This window comes from Podarcis cretensis (genome assembly GCF_951804945.1).
Source record: "Podarcis cretensis genome assembly, chromosome: 3".
NCBI lineage: Eukaryota > Metazoa > Chordata > Lepidosauria > Squamata > Lacertidae > Podarcis > Podarcis cretensis.
In genome coordinates, this window is record NC_137172.1 from 52235462 (window position 1) to 52253976 (window position 18515).

An 18515-nucleotide genomic window follows, 5' to 3' on the forward strand; every position below is an offset into this window, starting at 1 on the left:
CTGGCACAGAGAAAGTCGGGACAAAACGGGAGCACAGGGAGAGGAGAAATGGAAGTGGGGAAGAAGTACTGGGATAAGGAAGATGCGTGTAGGAAAAGAGGAGGACCTGATGTTGAACTCAGGCCCAGATTTCCTGCTTAAAGGAACAACAAGCATCTTCAAAAGGACGGTTTGGGGCTCTAAAATGTATTCCAGTCCTGTCCATCTTGCACACTCTCCTCACTTACACTGAAAATCTCTACAACCAGATTTAACCACAGACTGCCTATTGCCTATCATAGCAATTGCTAAATGTTGCTGTTCCAGAAAATGAAATTTGCTTGTCACTGTGGGCTAGGAATAAGAGGATGTTGTAAAGGAAAAATGAAGGGCTGCTGACATCGTGGAATTTACAGAATACGCTTATAGCTGTTTTTCTGTCTCTCCTGCCTCTCTTTAAAAAAATATTATTGTTTTTTAAGAGTTTCCAAATTGTTATGGAACCACAGCAACAAGTAAACAAATAACAAAAATTCAGTAATATATCCAACTAAAGGCAGGTCATACGAAACCAAAACATACTAAGTAATGCCCAATCTAAAATCATTCTCTCCTGCCTTGCTGACAAATTCTTCTTCTTCACCAGTCCCTCCATCTTCAGAACCAATTATTCATCCCCCCTTGGCATTTTCTCCTGTTGTTGCTCTTCACAGAACTTCATTTACTCACCATAGAGAGTGCTTTATTTAGATGATGCTTTGCTGAAGTATGTTTCTTGCTACAACAAAAGAGCTAAAGACACTAACTGCATTCCCCTGCTGAAATCAAATCTCCACAACAAGACTTAGCACAAAGAGCTACAAGTCATTGCACAGTAGCCGATTGCTGGCTCACTTAATTGGCAAGGACAGTGGCGCTCTTTGTGCGTCAATGGGCACGAACAACATTGATCACAAGAGGTCTTATGTTTGGGAGAAAATTTGTCCATTTAATTCAGTTTGCCCGATGACATGCTGGCCTTTGCTCTGTGGCAGTTTTGACTTAAAGCAGTTTCTACTAAGACTGTCATCACAAAAGATTCCATTGTGGCCGGAGTCAGATGTTCCTGAGTTAATGTTCTCACCCAGCAAGTGATAGCAGCACGTTGGTTTTACAAGAAAGTGGAGCACTTTTCAGCTTAGCATCCTACTCCTAAACATGATTACTCACAATTAAGGTCCTTAGTAGCCATTGCTCTCATCATGTAATTAAAATCAGCAGGGATGTGTTCACTAGCTCCACCCTCTCCATTAAATCCCTGTTGCCCAGCCCTGCAGCCCGCCGCACTCATAGAGGACCCTGAACATGCTAGGCTCTAAATAAGCACAGGGAGCCCCCACGATGACTCCTCGCTGCAAATATTTGCCCTCCAATGTGTGGAGGGCAGTGGGACCAAGCGAGGAGATTTGATGGAGGAGATGGAAGTAATGTGTCTCCCCACCCCCATCAGCTTGTGAACAGGGTCAGGTCTCAGTGACTTCAGATAACCATGCTTAGGACAACAGCTATGGTGTTGCCCTTTTTTGAAGGGGGAAAAATGTTTTAACACAGTAAATCCAGCTTTGTTTGTGATGGGTTGGAGTTGCATTTACTCATTGATTTAATAGCCTGTTTGCACTGGATGTCTCTCTGAAGTCTGAATATATAAATCCAGAACACCTGGGATATCTATCTGTCCTCTCATTCCATGGACTCTGAACAAGGAATTAGTCCCTCAAGAAGTCCAGAAAACCTCTTGTGCTGCCATGCAGCGGAGCTGTCCAAAAAAGCTGCAGTGCAGTAGGACTTTAAGAGAGCCAGTGTGGTATAGTGGTTAAGAATGGTAGACTCGTAATCTGGTGAACTAGGTTTGTGTCTCCGCTCCTCCACATGCAGCTGCTGGGTGACCTTGGGCCAGTCACACTTCTTTGAAGTCTCTCAGCCTCACTCACCTCACAGAGTGTTTGTTGTGGGGGAGGAAAGGAAAGGAGAATGTTAGGTTAGTGATAAAGCGGGAGATCAAATCCAAACTCTTCTTCATGATGGAAAGGAGCAGGTTGTGAAGCAGCAAGAAGGGTATGCAAGCAGTAAGGCAAAATGTGTTGAAGAGATCAAAGTAGCTGTTGATCCCAGGGGAGAAAGCTGCAACGTTTCCTAACTTGAAGCAGCTGCATATGGTGGCTAGGAGAATGAGCTCTTAGTCTGTAAGAACTTGGTTCAGATTTCGTTTCCATAATGAACTCACTGTGAAGGGTCGGTCCTACTATTAGGCAAATATTATCAAACATTTTCACTGACTAATATTTAAGAAATGGATATTCTAATACAATGAAAATATGCTGTTTATTACATGAATCATGAGAGACAAATGGTAATTTGAACTCAAGATGCTAATTAATTTGAGGATGTAATCAATTGATGTAATTCATTTGAAAATGTGTCAAATTCACCTATCTTTTTACTGATACAAACACAAAATACATCCAGAAGGGTGATGTGGAATCTTTCAGATTATGAAAGTCAACAAAGTTCTCTTTAGGAAATCAGGTTTTACAATTCTTCTGCATTTTGTTTACTTTGATTAATAAAGGAAAATGAAAATGTGCTAACTGAGTGTTCGTTTTGCAAGAAATTTTGTAGCAGCTTGTAATGGAATATCATAAATTCAAATACCTTTGCTTTGGCAGAATGATGAGGTTAAGGCATTTAGCTAAATGGCTGTGGGGAAAAACCCTGCTACATAAATCCACCAAGCTACATAAACATGGTGAAAGTATCTGTAAATCTTCTGGAATATTTAGATCTCACTCTAAAAACACTTGGGCAACCTGAGCGTTAAGCGTTCTCTGTTTGTTGTGAGTGTGCTTCCAGGCTTCTGCAAAACAACCTTCTCTCTAGGTCTTTGTATAACTTGAGAGCAGAAGGTGAATGTCTTGTATGGTCTCTGATGGCTGGATTCCTCCAGGCCACTGGAATTCAGGTCACAGCCCCTCTGCCTAGGTAGTTGCTGAAGGGAACAGTTTTACAGCTTCTGTTTTGTCACAAAAAGATCTCTTGCAGTGGCTTGCCAGGAAGCTGTCTTGAGGGGCTGCTGCTGTTTGGAGGGACTGGTGCTATTTTAGGAACTAGCACTGCTTACGTGCCTGCTCCTCCTCACCCCAACCTTTACATTTGTAAATAAAGAGATTTTATCAAAACAAATCCCACAAGCTTCCAAGACTCCTGCATCACGAGAATCCTGGCACTTGCAAATCCCAACTTTCCTGTCCCACACTAATATATGCGTAGGGTCCTCTCAAAGGTAAGGCATACCACCCTGGAATATGGTAGGGACCCCCACATACCCTGAAGCTTGCCGGATGGTGTCAGATAGCAGCATGGACAGGCATCACTTTTTCCTTTTTTCTGCACTAAGTCAATGGGCAGGCACTGCTCAAAGCAGCCTTTAGCCATCTTCAGTTCCTCAGAATGCCCCTGGTCAGGCCCTTGGGCCCCACCATGTTGCTGTGCCTGTTCATTGCTGTGTCAGCTCAGGCTGATGCAGTTCTGTTTCCCCTCTCCTCCTTTCTCTTTATCTGAAGGAAATTGGAAACTTTTGCTTCTGATTCTAAACAAACCACAGTTTCCCATGACATTAAAACTCTGGGATCTACAGTTTGCTTAAATTATAGATAACAAGGACACGGCAGGAACAAACCATCCCCCAAAAAGAAAAAATGCATAATGAAAAAAGAAATAAAAGAATGTTAATTCATATGTATAGGTACACATTTAAAAATAATCACTGTAATTTAAATAGAAATACTGTACACACAAATACCCCATAGTGAAATGAGCCAGCCTTTCAGCTTTCAGTAAGAACTTACTGTGTAAGGCCAGCCCATCTCTACAATACACTAACTTACAATAATTATATGATTCTATATAGATGTTGCTGCATAAAATTCCATGCACAAATGATAATCCAGCTGTAGGGCACAAGTGAGCTGCAGCCTTCATCAGATAACTTTCCAACATAGCAGGTGTTGATTTCTTCTGCTCAGTCTTAAAAACTTCCCCTCTGTTTAGAATGTGGAAGCTACTACCTTTTCTTTAGCGCTCAGGCAGGGGCGGGTAGTAAGAGGTGCGATGGGTGCTGGCCACCCTGGGTGTCACCACTGAGGGGGTGACAAATTGCCGGGCTGCACTTACTGTGGGGCCTGCAGCGCACCCAAACCACGTGTCTCTCCTGAGGGAGACGCAGTGGCTTGGGCGCACGCAGGCTCTGCGCTGCCCAAACAGTCCGCCTGCTGCCTCTCCCCCAGCTGTAGGGCAGCTGAGTGGGAGGAGGTAGGCAGACTCCAGAGGCCCCCGGTGCACCCCGCCCCTACGGGCGGCTCACCCCGTCCCTATGGGCGCGCCACCCCAGGCACCCGAGCGACTTCCTCCGCCGCTGCACTCAGGTAGTTGCATTGTCTTATCAAATGAACTTTTTAAAGTATCAGTAGCAAAGAAGTGCATAAGAAGTGGAAAAGTTCAAACTGTGGAGGTAAAAGGGAGGAAGGCTGCTTTTTTATCTTTTATTTATCTGGGCTGATGCTTCCTCTGCAAATGCCATCAAAAAACAGATAGTGCTGTGTCCTTGTTTTCCTGATGACCTGCGTAATTTGCAGATTTCTTTGTATGGAGAGATGAGTGTAGGCAACATCTCTTTCTACTTCCTGGGGAGTATGAAGCAATATTTTCTCTCCGTTGCCTACCTATAATCAAGGTTTCTTTCATCCACCTTTATAACCGAAAATATTACAGTTTGAACCAATGGGTTCAAATTACATTAAAGGAGATTCCACATTAGGAAATTCCACATTAGGAAGAACTTTCTGACACCAAGAACTGTTCTACAGTGAAATGGACTATAGCTCAGAAGGTGATGGAAGTTTTTAAACAGAAGTTGGAATCCAGGGATTCTTTAATTCTGATTCCTGCATTGCATGGGGTTGTGCTAGATGACCCTTTGGGTACCTTACAATTCTTTGATTCTATAGAGATGAACATGTGTGATGTCTGCTGGCAGGCCTTCTGATGCCCAAGTGCTCTAAGAATGCAGTAGCATAAAAATGTACCTATTCTTTCCCTGTTCCTAGTTTTAACAAAATATGTGATCTTGCTCGGCTGATTGGCTGAGCCCAACAGCTTCAGGAACTGATTCTTTTGTTTCAATTTACAGGTTCTCTTTTTAGCTAGCTATATATCCTAGGTAGAAGTAAGACATAGTTTGATGTCTCACATTCAGACTCAATATATTCTGCAAAAAAAATTGTGTGAAAAGGAGAGGGTGTTAATAGTTTTAGGAGTAGGATTCTTGGTCTCTCAGTAAAAAAATGAAAATAAATAAAGGTGGTAGCTGTTAGAATAAGTGATATAATTTGTTTTATCCATGCTAAGAAGTGTGCTTTGCTTTGTTTCTCTCTCATTCACAGGAAGAAGGTATTGTGAAGGAGATAGACATCAGTCATCATGTAAAAGAAGGTTTTGAAAAGGCAGACCCATCACAGTTTGAGCTGCTCAAAGTGTTGGGGCAAGGCTCCTATGGAAAGGTAAGATTTTACAATGTGCAATATGCTAAGGTGGAATCTGGAATCAGCACTACATTCAAGAAACAACTTGATCCTTAGCTCATACCCTCTTAAGATCTGCTTTGGAGATTCCGAGGGAGAAACAGTCAATGAGGTTTGAGTAACTTTCCCCCTCTTTTTAGTTTCTTCCAAAGCAGTAAGATGCACTGGAAGGAAATATACTCATCTTCCTCCTTCTTACTTAGCACATTTAACTTAAATTTGTAAGTACTATGAGTCCTCAACACTTCATCAGGTCACTTTGGGCAAAACAGATACTACAGTTGATGCATGGCTGCCATCAAAGCATTAGCACTATGTCATCGCCTCTTCCACTCTTCGTTGGTAATGTTTAGTAAGGCAAAATGGATAAGGGGATGTCATTGCACTGTCTTGTACAAGCGGTAACCAACTGCGTGGGATAGGGAAATTTACAGCACACTGATGTTGACATGTCACCATGTATTTTATGTTCTGCTCCCTAGCCCCACTCTGAAAACTGTCCAAAGCACTGATTGAGCCTGTCAGTCCAGGTCTGCCCTGTGCCATGATACAGCAGGGCTGCCTGACCATGGAAACTGAATGGCTCCTTCCACACATACCATGTGGGAGACACAATGTGGTCTTGCAGTGGAAAGGGAGACAAGCCGGGTCTTGGGTGTGATCCTGCCTGTGTATAATCTGTTCTGATTCCTGCCCCGCTTCCATCCTCATTTGGCTTTTCAAATCCAATCCCTCTTTAAAGATAAGTAATATGTTTACTCTGCAGCCACATCCGTATGATCTCCAATACAATGGCTAATGTTCCTGCCCCTGGCCAAACCAGTGCAGTGTGTGTGTGTTAAAATGGCTCCACAAAAGAGTTCCACTTCTTTCTTTCTTTTTAGTTGATGGAGTTATAGGAAATTATTTTGTAGAACATGGTTCCCTTTAAAAGCAATAAGGCATAGTGGTGTTTTGAAAGAGAACACATTGTCATTTGTTGTATTTTTCTGCAGTTTTATAATTATTTTCATGTTCTCTTAGCACACAGTGTTCCCTGTCTGACTCATCTGTTTTGAGGGGAATACAATAAAATCTGATAATACACTCTATATCAGGGAACTGCTAACAAATGACTAGTAACTAACACTGAAGGCCTTTTCCACATTCTGTAGCAACTTGGCTCTCTTCAGATGTTGTTGCACTACAGCACCCAGCAGCCTCACTGACAAGGCCAGTGGTCTGGAATAATGGGAGTTGTGCTTGAACACCTGAAGGGCACCAGCTTGGGAATGGTTTTTATGAAATGAGGTTACACACTTACTTGAAATTTAATCAGTATTACTTTCCAGTACATGAATTCTACAAAAACCATTCATGTAAACATGTTTCAGATTTTTGTTTTAAGTTGGTTAACTTTGCTGTGTTAAATGTGCATTCTGTAGTTGACCTCCTTTGTAATGTTTTCATTTGAAATCTTTAAGATAATATTTTAGTTTCCTGCTAATTATGCTGCTTGGAATGTATACTTTATATCTGACTTTCTTTAGTAATGTTTTATTCTGGATTTTTAAAAAATGTTTTAATATATGTTATTGCTTTGAAGGGTATTTTTCTTAAAAACATAAAGGGGCGTAGAAATGAAATGAACAACAACAATAAGAAACATACATTAATTTATTGCTTTTTGTGCTTTTTTCACTTCAGGTGTTTTTAGTGAGGAAAGTTAAAGGATCTGATGCTGGGCAGCTGTATGCAATGAAGGTACTTAAGAAAGCAACTCTGAAAGGTAGGAAGTTTAATTGGTCTCCAAATGTATGTAAAATACAGCCTGCTGTTAACAGGCAAAAGACTGTTGTATTTGAAGTTGCTGTATGTATTCCTGTGGCATAAAACATCACATCATTCTAGGTACTACATTATGGGTTTGGATCTTTCATTTCTCTGCATCAAGATAGGTAGCTCTGGAAAAAGCCGGCTAGCCATATAGTTTTCTGCTTATCATGTATGACAAAGGAAGGTGGAAATTCAAACATTTAGTAGGTGTTTTGAAACCTTCCCTCTATCTCCCTTTATAATCTCCACTTATAGTATTTACATTTATTTTAGGCTTACTGATGAACAAATGGCACTGATTCCTGGTTTGTTATTTGGTGTATTGCCTCCTTCCTGTGGAGAGGCGGTGGGCTGTTTCTTTCTCATAGTTCCCTTGTTGTGCACAGACTAATTAACTTTACCCCATGCCTATGCCATCCGTAAGTGTGACAGCATTGATTACGCCTCAGGTCTACATCTTTTAATTCAGCCTTTAAGGGCATGATGACACTCACAATGAAGTTGCAGGTGAAAAGAAGTTCCCCTTTCTCTCCCTGAAAATATGAACCGGTGGAAGCCTCTGATGTGGTATCATCACATCACGCTGCTCCACGTTCTTGGCTGCTGCTGAGGGGCAGGGTGAGGAAGCAATGTAACGAGGATGATGCATGTCACATGATTCCATTACTGTGAACACATTGCACCAGTCCTTTCTTACCTGCATTGGTCTTTGATTTGCTCCTGGGCCCAATTTCATGCACTCTTTTTGACCTACAAAGCCCTACATGGCTGGAGATCTTGAGATGTTAGGTAAATCATCACTTTGTCAACAATTTCCTGTACCCTAGACACACCTGTGGGACGCAGGTGGCGCTGTGGGTTAAAGCCTCAGCGCCTAGGACTTGCCGATCGAAAGATCGGCGGTTCGAATCCCTGCGGCGGGGTGCGCTCCCGCTGCTCGGTCCCAGCGCCTGCCAACCTAGCAGTTCGAAAGCACCTCCGGGTGCAAGTAGATAAATAGGGACCGCTTACCAGCGGGAAGGTAAACGGCGTTCCGTGTGCGGCTCTGGCTCGCCAGAGCAGCGATGTCACGCTGGCCACGTGACCCGGAAGTGTCTCCGGACAGCGCTGGCCCCTGGCCTCTTAAGTGAGATGGGCGCACAACCCCAGAGTCTGTCAAGACTGGACCGTACGGGCAGGGGGTAGACACACCTGTAATTAAGATGTCATCATTTTTTATTGCGTTTTATGGATTCCATGATTTTTGTCAGCCGCTTTGGGTTTCTTTTATAAGTGGGGTATTTCTGAAAAGTAAGTAAGTAAGTAAGTAAGTAAACAGGTTTCAACACTAGTCAGTATGATTTAGAAAGCTTTGCACCCAACATCATGTCAGGTAAAACTCTCTGTTCTCACCATTACACACAAACAGATATACAAAGCTTTTTTGCTTCTGTGCAATTGCATATCTGGGACTTTTAAAGGATATTGCCAATCAGCCCATACCTGCTTCCATTTATTTTAAGCTGGGAGTAAGAATGAATAGAAAACCACCCCTCTCTTAGTTTTAATTAGACCTAGGAATATTCGCCAAGCATCCTTTTTTCACTTATTTTACTTTATTTATATCAGTAATTAAAAAGCACCACACTAATATAAGGACTACTTTGCATCCTTATATAAGCAGATGCAAAAGATAATAACTATTCATTGCCTTCCCCCTAAAACAGGGGTAGCCTGCATGAGTGTTTTTGGACTACAACTCCCATCACCCCGACCATTGACCATGCTGCCTGAGGCTGATGGGAGTTGGAGTCCACCAATATCTGGAAGTCACCACATTGGCTTCCCAGGCCCTAAAAGAACACACAAATTGGTCAACAAACATCAGTATTGTCTGCACCAGCCATAAATTGTAGCTGAGGTATTTTGGGGTACCAAATTGCAGGCACAGCTATAGAAAAATAATGGCTTCTTCTTTTTTCTGACAAAAGGAAGGAGCATCTCTGACTTGCCAGTTTGTTGCCTCTACTGCCTGAAGATATACTTGCATTTTGTGTTCACAATGGCCAAACAGCATAACCAAAGAAAGCCACATACTGACTATGATGGGGTGGGGGTGGGGAAATTGAATCGTGAGGGGGAAAAGAGTGGCACTCTGTCTGCTGTAGATACGGTAACTCAGTCTGAGTAACAAAGATAATACTATTTGCCCTTACAGAAAATAAAATGTTGTTCAGTTTCCCATTTTATTCTTGTTAGTAGCTGGGGTTCAGGGTGAGGTCACTGAATCTGTTTTATCTTTTCTCACCACAAAGCATGTGAACCAAGAAATAATTTCCTACTTGCTAAATATGCGTGAATCATTTTCCCCACCATTACAATAAGGCTTATTTATAGCACTAGAGAGATGCGTTTAGTATGCAAGTGTGTGGTAGTATATTTCTGTTGAATGCAAAAATGTAAATAAATGTTTCAACAGCAGAAGCCATTTATGGAATTGGTTATATCTGGTAAAACTGTGGTCCTAATAATATGTGATGTTATGGTCACCATGTTGAACCTAAAAATCTATTTTTTTGTGGTGTGGTTCAGCACATGGATCAGGTGCCTTTGACCACATCACCACAGCCTCAGTCTCCTGACCAAGGATAATAACATCTACCAAAACCCATTCCCTAGTGGTGATGGGAGATCCAGAATGTATCTTAAAGTCCTCATGGGTTCAGGAGTTTGTAGGCAAATGGACAGCAGAGGAGAGCACATGGTGGGAATCTAGAATGGCAGATAAGGTATCAGGATTCTGTACTGTGGAGCTGGAAGCAATTGGAAGGTCAGCAAGCATATAGCTCAGATGTTGCTGCCATACTGGTAAGATGTCTGAATGGAGTCTGAAATATTGCTGAAAGGTCCTGGCCCCACCTTTCTCAATAGGATGATTTTAACATTGTATCCAGGGCCGGATTTAGGTTTGATGAGGCCTTTTATAAGTAAGTAAAATATTTAATATAATTATCATATTTATATATAGTATTATAGTAGCAAGTGGGGGTAATAGCGAACTGTACTAGTGAATAATAATATAGGCCTACTAAATAATAAAGATGATCTTTTTTCTAAAGTAATTTTATAATGGGATCAAAATAAATAAATTATGTATTACATGAAATCAGTCAGTAGGCATAAGACTCATACCCTTAGTCTATGCTGCCTGGTCTTGTAAAGAGTCTACAAGCACTCTTTAATATTAGATAACAGGTACAACAGCTTGACCTACATTCAACTGTGCTGCATTGCAATCTGCAGCTGCATGCTGCATGTTGCCATGCAACCAGTCCATGCAGAATGTAGGCACCCTATATGTAGAAATGAGCAAACCAGTGATATTTTAGGGAGCAGGCTAGCAGGCGGGGCCCATTACTTACATCACAGGAGCCTATACAACACAAAACACTGTTGCTAATGTAGGTTTTATTTTATTTGTTTTTTATCTTATATTTTGGAAATGTACATCCAGGTTTTTTTCCTTTAAATTTTTTGGGGGCCCCCAAGAGAGTGGGCCCTAAGTTATAGCTTGTTTAGCTTATACGTAAATCTGGCACTGATTGTATCTGTGGGGGTGGGGCCTTTTCTGACCAAGGGTCACGTTCTTTAATAGCAGCCATCCAGGGGCCACATGCCTGTGGTGGGTAGGGCAGCAAGCGGACTCTTATTTTGTACTGTAGCCTGCGCACAGTCTTATATGCCAGATTGGAAGGCCTGAAAGGCATTCACTACCTCTCCTTCCTCTGCCCAGGCGTGAGGTTCCTCACCCTTGCACTACTGGGATTCCTTCAGAAAGGATTTTTTATTCTTCAGAAATTTTAATGTGGCCCTCATTTCAAGGTTCAATGTGTTTTTGCCTGGAATGCTATTCTTAGAAGTGCATTTCAAATTTCATACCCAACTTGGTTTTGGTGGTAGCAATTACTTCAAAAAGCCAAAGTAGGCTTTAAGAGGAGGCCGCCTGAACACTTATACCCCATCTCACACACTGAGACACTACAGGAGCGTCCCAAGTTTGTGAGGCTCAGTACAAATCCATTCCTTCAGTGCCATCAGCCCAGCCTTGCGGAATGCTCTTCCAGCAGAGTTTCAACAGGCGCCCTCAGGATTAACTTTTAGCTCTTTGCTGAAAACTTTTTAAAGTTTCTTATGCAGACAGTTGAAAGGGGGAGACACCTTTTCTTTACCATTAGCCAGTGATCTGTGAATCTGGTTGTGTGTTTGTTTGTGTGTTGTTATACACAGCTTTAACTTTTGATGGAATTGTGGCATAAAAGAGTTTTTTTTTGTCATTTCAATGAGCTGAATGGAACTTCTCTTTATATATGTGATGGCTTACAAGATTTGTCACCACCAGCTGTCAAGTGAAAAGGATGACAGCATTCATTGGATGGAGCGTTAAAGTGTTAGCAGCACAATAGTTTTCAGTGCTGAAAATGCCACTATTCCTACCTAAGTGGCAGTTGACACTTGGGGGAGCAGAACTACGCATGGAGCACTTAAATCTGCAACTTTCCAGGAACACTATTAGATTAAAGCAATTTTATTGCTATGTGCTGAATCATGTACCTAAGTGGTATCCACCCTTTTCTTCTCCCATGTGATAGAAGGCACTTAATAAGGAGGGTGAGTCAGAAAACTGGGAAATAAATATCTTCTCAGCAACATATTGGGAAACTTGTTCTTTGAGTTCCTGGATGTTCAGGTGCCCTGTGATTCTGGGTTTCCTTAGTTTCTATTGCCTCATGCAGTCAATGGTTTATTCTAAGGCATGTGGTTTGGAGCTGTAGTGACTTTCCATTGGGGAATGCTCATCAGCAGGGGCACTGATAGGGGGTAGACCAGGAAGCCTGAGCCCCACCCAGTTAGGCCCTCACATCTCTGCCCTTTATTATTATTTTTAGTTTGCATATGGTAAACTTCCTCTCTGACAGTACATCTAAATTTTTATACAGGCAATCCCCAATTTGTGCGGAGGTTGCATTCCAAGTCATCATGCGCAATGCTGGAACATGCATAAGGCTGCTATGCCCCATCCCCACCCCACCCCCATTCCCAGCCACTTCCGGCTTGCCACAATTAGGATATATTAAAGAGAATAATCATTCTGCATTAAATGGCTTTGAGAATGTACGTGTGCTAATTTGGACGTGTGTTTTTTAACATCCTCTTCAAAACTTATGGTCAAGACTGCACTAGAGTAACCTTCTGAGCCAAACTGTGGTGATTGTTAGCAATAGCTGACAATATTATCAATGAAAGGTTAACAGAATAATTGAACTGGAAAGGACCCCAAGGGTCATCTTGTCCAACCCCTGCAATGAAGGAACTGCAACATGCAGTTTCCCTCCAATTTGAAACCATGCAAGATCCTGCTTAGCTTTGCAAATGTGCTAGCAGTTTTCTTGCTGTTCATCGTAGATGAAATGTTAGAGCTACCAAAATTGATATGATACACAGTATTTTAAACCTGGGTGAGGTGGGAACAGAAGGTAGATGAGGATCTACTGGTAGATTTAGGGGTGATTTGTATTGATCAGCAAGGGTTTCTGACTAATAGTTTAACAAAAGCGAGAACAAAAAGACTCTGCACACAAATTACGGTAGGTTGCTGAAACAAAGAATGATGGCAAGGATCAGGAGTGGATTTGTGTGCGAAAGTGCTGTGGGATCCTTCTGTTCATAAAAACCAATTCGTGGCTCAGAGGATACTCTGCTCCTTAATTCCAAACTCTCTTGCACCACCATTTTGAATCTGGCTCTTGTTGATGGATTTCAAGGTTCTAGTAAAAACCCAAGAACAAATCAGTTCCCTTAAGCCTGAAGTTTGCTGCCCCTGTTTTAAACCAAAGCTCCTAAGACTTGTAAAAAGCCTGAAATCGTGATTTCAATTGTGCATTTTTTTAGATTTTCTATTTAAAAGCTTTTCATTCATTCACAATAACTCTGGTGTAGTGCTAACTATGCAAGTGCTACTATTCAGTGAAAAATGGCAGGGAGTAATGTAATCAAGGCAATGGTACGGGCTCCACTGTGAATCCATTTCTGCTCTATTCTGATTGCTTTGACGCTGAATGACCCCATTACAACCACTGAGATTGCTTAGCAGGGATTTTAAATCAGAAACCAGCAGAATTCCTGTCAGGCAGTACCATGTCATTTTTTGGCATCAAAGGGCAGTTGTTATGACAGCTTAATTAAAGGTTTAAGCAAGTATTTTGAATTTCCCACTCCCAGAAGCACTAAATCAGTTCAGAATTAAGCATGTATTACCATGTCAGAAGTTGAGTGGAAATGCCTAAGTTCTTGTTAGCAATAAACTCAAAGGCTGTTGGTGGGAGCATTGTAACCTAGTCTAATGGCAGTTATTTTGGCTTTTTCTCCTTTCCCATTATCCTGCATCCTCAGCTGTGTTGAGAAATCGGCTGTTTTTGGTTTTTAGGAATGTGTCATATGAATGACCCTGATGTAGACCATATTGCCATGTTGGCAGATTTCCTGTATAGAAACGTATTAATTGGTGTGATTTGATGTGTGCATGTGTGTGAGAGAGAGGAGGGATATGGGGAGGAGAAACAACATAGGGAGCTGCCCTAGGTAAGTCACATCATGTTCCCACACAGCCCAGTAATATCTCTTCTGATTGGCTGCAGCTTTAAAGAATCATAGGCAGAGACCTTTTCCACAACAATTGCTACCTGATCCTTTTAGCTGGAAGTGTACAGGATTTATCCTGTGACAGCCTTCATGCAAAACATGCTCTCTGCTGATGAGCTATGGCCACCTCCCAAATCGTTCTTACCTTTCTGCTTTTTCTCCTTTCCTCACCTCTCTTCCCTGCACACCCACTATTCCTTTTGCTTTTATTACTAAAAGCAAGAATCTCGTAATAGCAGACCAACATGATGATATTATATAAGAACAACATTGCTAAGATTGGAAAGAGCACCGTAAGAATACCATTTGCTGAGGTTATTCTGTGGAAGTTGGATTCTGTTACATAAGATCATTGTTTTGCTGAGCTATTAAAAGAGGAAAGCTACATCTGTGACGTGAAACTTTGTTCCTAAACTATGGCCATCACTTTATCATTGATTCCGCGCCCCCCCCCCCTGGTGCCTTTTGAAGAGATGGTGCTACATGGTTTGGGGTTATTGTGATGCTGCATCCCTGCAATTTAAGATTCATAAGGAGTAATCCTTTTCTGTTGTATCAGCACTTGTTTTCTAATATCTGAAGGGTATCTTCATAGGACACTGTCTCTCCAGCAATTAATTGCAACTGCTCTGCAAGAAGACAGACGTGAATATGTTTCTGTATCTTATATAGCATTATCAGGACAGTGCTTTTTCATAGCTATGCTATTAGGTCTTGAATGACAAACACACAAAATTTAAAGGAAGTGTTGCCAACCCACAAGGAACTAATGGCCTGGCTAGTTTTGCTGCTCCTGGGCCAGATTCCATATAAGAATTGGTTCTGAAAGAGAGAAAGCCCCAGTTTCCCTGCATTTTGCACTAATGCATAAGGGAAGCCCGAAAGCTTATGTGACTGTGCACAGCACCAACCCATTCACACATTTGAATTGGCTGCAGTGTTTCTCCGCCTTGGCTTCTCACCTTATCAATTCAATCAATGTTTATTTGGATACATATCCCCTGCTTACTCCATAGCAGGTGTATTTAGGCTTGTTTAGGGTATACATTTGTATAGCACTAAACATGTTGTTATTGTAGAGCACTGTCAGAGGACACCCCTGTATTTGAAGGGCTGTCCAGTCCAAGTCTGCTTTAAAAGTAAAGAACCCTAAGAAGAGAGAGCAGAAGGAGCGTTGAAGTTGCCCATCAACGGGTAGCACCTGTGCATCAGACTGAGCAAGCACACACATCACCTGATTGCAATGGTGAGATGTTCTGTATTTCTAATTAAATTACAATAATTGGATGGGATACAACTAATGAGTCCTTTCATCAGAAACCCCATGCAAGGACTCCTGCTTGTACAACAGAGCTTTCCCTTCTCTCCTCCCCCTGTATCCCCCCTGAAATTGTTTTTTGCAGGAGGTCAGGAGAACCCCTAGAACAGTACATTGGGGGAGGAGAAGAGGGATCTTTCCATTGGGCAAACTGAAATGCTTGTCCTGGTGGAACAATTGCCTTTGTGCAATGTTGAATTCATCCCATTATTCCTAACTTTGAATCTGTAGTGTATAAAGTACCATTTGCAAATACTGTGCAAATAGGTCTCCTTTGGGTTATGATGCCTTTCCACATTTCCTCTTTTTTTATAATGCATTAGTGTCCATTCTATATAGTTACAACAGGCAGGAAAGCAGCTCGTCCTTCTGAGGCTGTGTGGCTGAAACAATTTTATCTGCAACAGACTTCCCAGGGGGGAAAACAACAACTTGGGAATCACAGCTCAAGCTTTTGGAGATCTTCTGTGGGGTCTGTTTTGTACTGCTTTCAAACATCCTGTGAAATTCTCTTTCCTTTGACAATGTGAAGCAAAGACAATTAGAGAGCTGTGTTCTATCCAGGCATGCCTTCTTAAACATGTTACTTTCAGAGTGGGCTGTGGGTGAGAGAAGCAAAGGCAGAACATGTCAGTCTTCTTCACTGAAGTAACATTCATTTTCCCTGACAATGTCCTTTCATACAATTGACAATACTTTGGCTTTTCATTAGTCATTGTTTAATCTGCCTGTTCCTTAATAGCAGCGGTGCAATGATATAACGATTCAATTTGCATGATCCCACTTTCTCCAGCCTCTGTAATCCTTAACCAAGGGAGCAGTGAGCGTTTATTACAGGAGATGTAATGAGGGAAGGAGGAATTTAAAATGAAGATAAGAAAATTCTAGAAGCGTGGCCTTGTTAACTTATCAAAACAGCCAGGAGTTCTTGTCTTCCAAATGCTGTGTTTCAGCCAGGCCTGCCATGTTTTTCAGATTCCTGCTGTCAAGCGTGCTTCCCAGCCAAAGGAATGCAGATAGTTAAGTACCGTATTTTTCACTCTATAACACGCACGTAGTTTTTAGAGGAGGAAAATCCGTAGGCATGCCACCCGTAGGCATTCCCTCCATAACACGCACAGACATTTCCCCTTACTTTTTAGGAGGAAAAAAGTGAGTGTTATGGTGCAAAAAATACGGTATTTATTGTCAAAGATAACACTTACAGTCAGTTCTTCAGTTGACCAAAGGCAGCAATCAGTGGGTGGGGCTTTCATTTTTACTACCTAGCCCAGGCTAGAAAGGGCTGCCAGTTGCTCTATGACCCTGTTAAGACAATGTGCTTTTTCTATCTCAGCTGCAGCACTGCTAACCATGGTCCTGAACCAGAATCTTAGTCCTTGTCCAAGGTCCTTGCCTTGCTATCTGATTCCAAATCCTGAGCATATCCATTTCCATCCCTCTTGGGCCATTATCTTCCTTTTGGAGTGTACATCACCATTGACCATGGCACCTATGGCTACTGGGACGTCTTCCCAGGAACCATCAGGTGGCCAAGTCTGTTTCTTTTAAAAGTACATTAAATGAGTTTGTTCTTTGCACAAAGGCTTCTATCTCCCCCCAAAATCTTTTCTTTTGGAAACCACACAGTAGGCAGAAATCCAACAGACACATTCTCATGGTGAGGCAAATCATACATGATAAACTGAAGGCACAGTCTCTGTTAGGAACAAATGGGCCAAACATAGTTCTGGCTCACAGAGAAAGTTATAACCAGTAGTATATTTTTCTACACAGGTACATAATTCTCTCAGCCAGAACTGTGTCAAAGAGTCAATTACCTCTTAGGATTTAGAAGTTAGTTAAAGCTTGATTGACGGAGTCCTGCCGTCATTAGATGGCGCTTAGCATAGAAAAAAGACTCAAAGAGGCAGCGAGCCTTTTCATGGATGGTAAGAGCAGCTCCCTTTGCTTCCCTCTCCTCCGGTAACTTTTTATTATTCTCCTTTGTCCTCCCAGCCGCATGGCCGTTTTCCAAAGTCTCCTGTTACCTCATCCGGTCAAGGCTTTTATTGCACCCTTCACCATATAAGGTAATTATTGCCCAGAGGAATGTCAGGGGGCACCCTGCAGTATTTACAAGCCTCTGCCTTGGCTTTATGACTCCCACACTTGATGGTTAGGTTTAATATCTTTATCCCTATGAGATAATCACAGGCTAGTAAGTCTCCTGAATGTTTTCCATTTAGTACAAACCATATGAAAATGTTTAATTTCTAAATCCTAAGAGCTAACAAAGCTTAAAACAATAGAGTTATGGGTAAGCTATGAATAATTACAGATCCAGTAGCCAGTGTTTATGATGTAGTGAAAACCACCATCACCAACATAATCTAGTATAATTGTAGCTTGGGAACATCACCTTGACCTGTTTCGTAATTGCTGAATGTTTACGTTTCCTTGGCTCAAACCTCAAGACAAGCCATTAGTCTTTTGTAGAATTCTTGTAAGGATTTCTGAGAGTCCAAGTAGATGTAATATCAGGTGAACTATGATAGGATCCCCCACTCCTTTTAAACAGTTTACTAGCAACAACAGGGAGGAATTTTATTGGAGACCCTCCACAAAACAACAACACACCTCTCTGAAACTATTTGACTTATGAGGGGAAATGTACAGGTCCCATTTGAGTACTTCAGCTAAAATGATGTCCTCATGTATACCTGGTCTAAGTAAAGCAACAAAAATAAGAATACACTAGAGAAGAAAATCAAATTAAACACAATGTTCTGTTAATTTGTATTGTCTAATACAGAGGGATAACTTGAGGGCTATGGTTGGGATTTAATCTAACATGATGAAGAACTCACCTGACTCAATAAGATGCCAGTTCTGATACACACTGGATGAGGAAATTCCTGTAAACCTTTTGCAAGCTCCCCCTCAATATGTTATTTTAAGCTTTAAGGATACATTACGAAAGTCCAATCCTTCTCCTCAATTAGTGAGCCTATCGTGATTTCTGCAAGAAGTATGGCCGATTATTATTGTCATTAGGCAACACAGGTAGTTGGCAACTTCCCAGATTATTTGTTTGTTTGTTTGTTTTTAGGAAGGGGGATTTTTTAATG

At 41.7% G+C, this 18515-nt stretch overlaps 1 protein-coding gene across 4 annotated transcripts in view; it reads left to right on the top strand.

Moving 5' to 3' along the window:
* Positions 1–18515, top strand: part of RPS6KA2 (ribosomal protein S6 kinase A2) — a 185492-nt gene that overhangs the window by 117298 nt on the left and 49679 nt on the right. For all 4 annotated transcript variants that reach the window (XM_079971864.1, XM_079971866.1, XM_079971867.1 and 1 more), the window contains 2 exons: positions 5457–5573; positions 7281–7362. In XM_079971864.1, coding sequence (XP_079827990.1) covers positions 5457–5573; positions 7281–7362 — 199 coding nt within the window. The remainder of the gene's footprint in view (positions 1–5456; positions 5574–7280; positions 7363–18515) is intronic.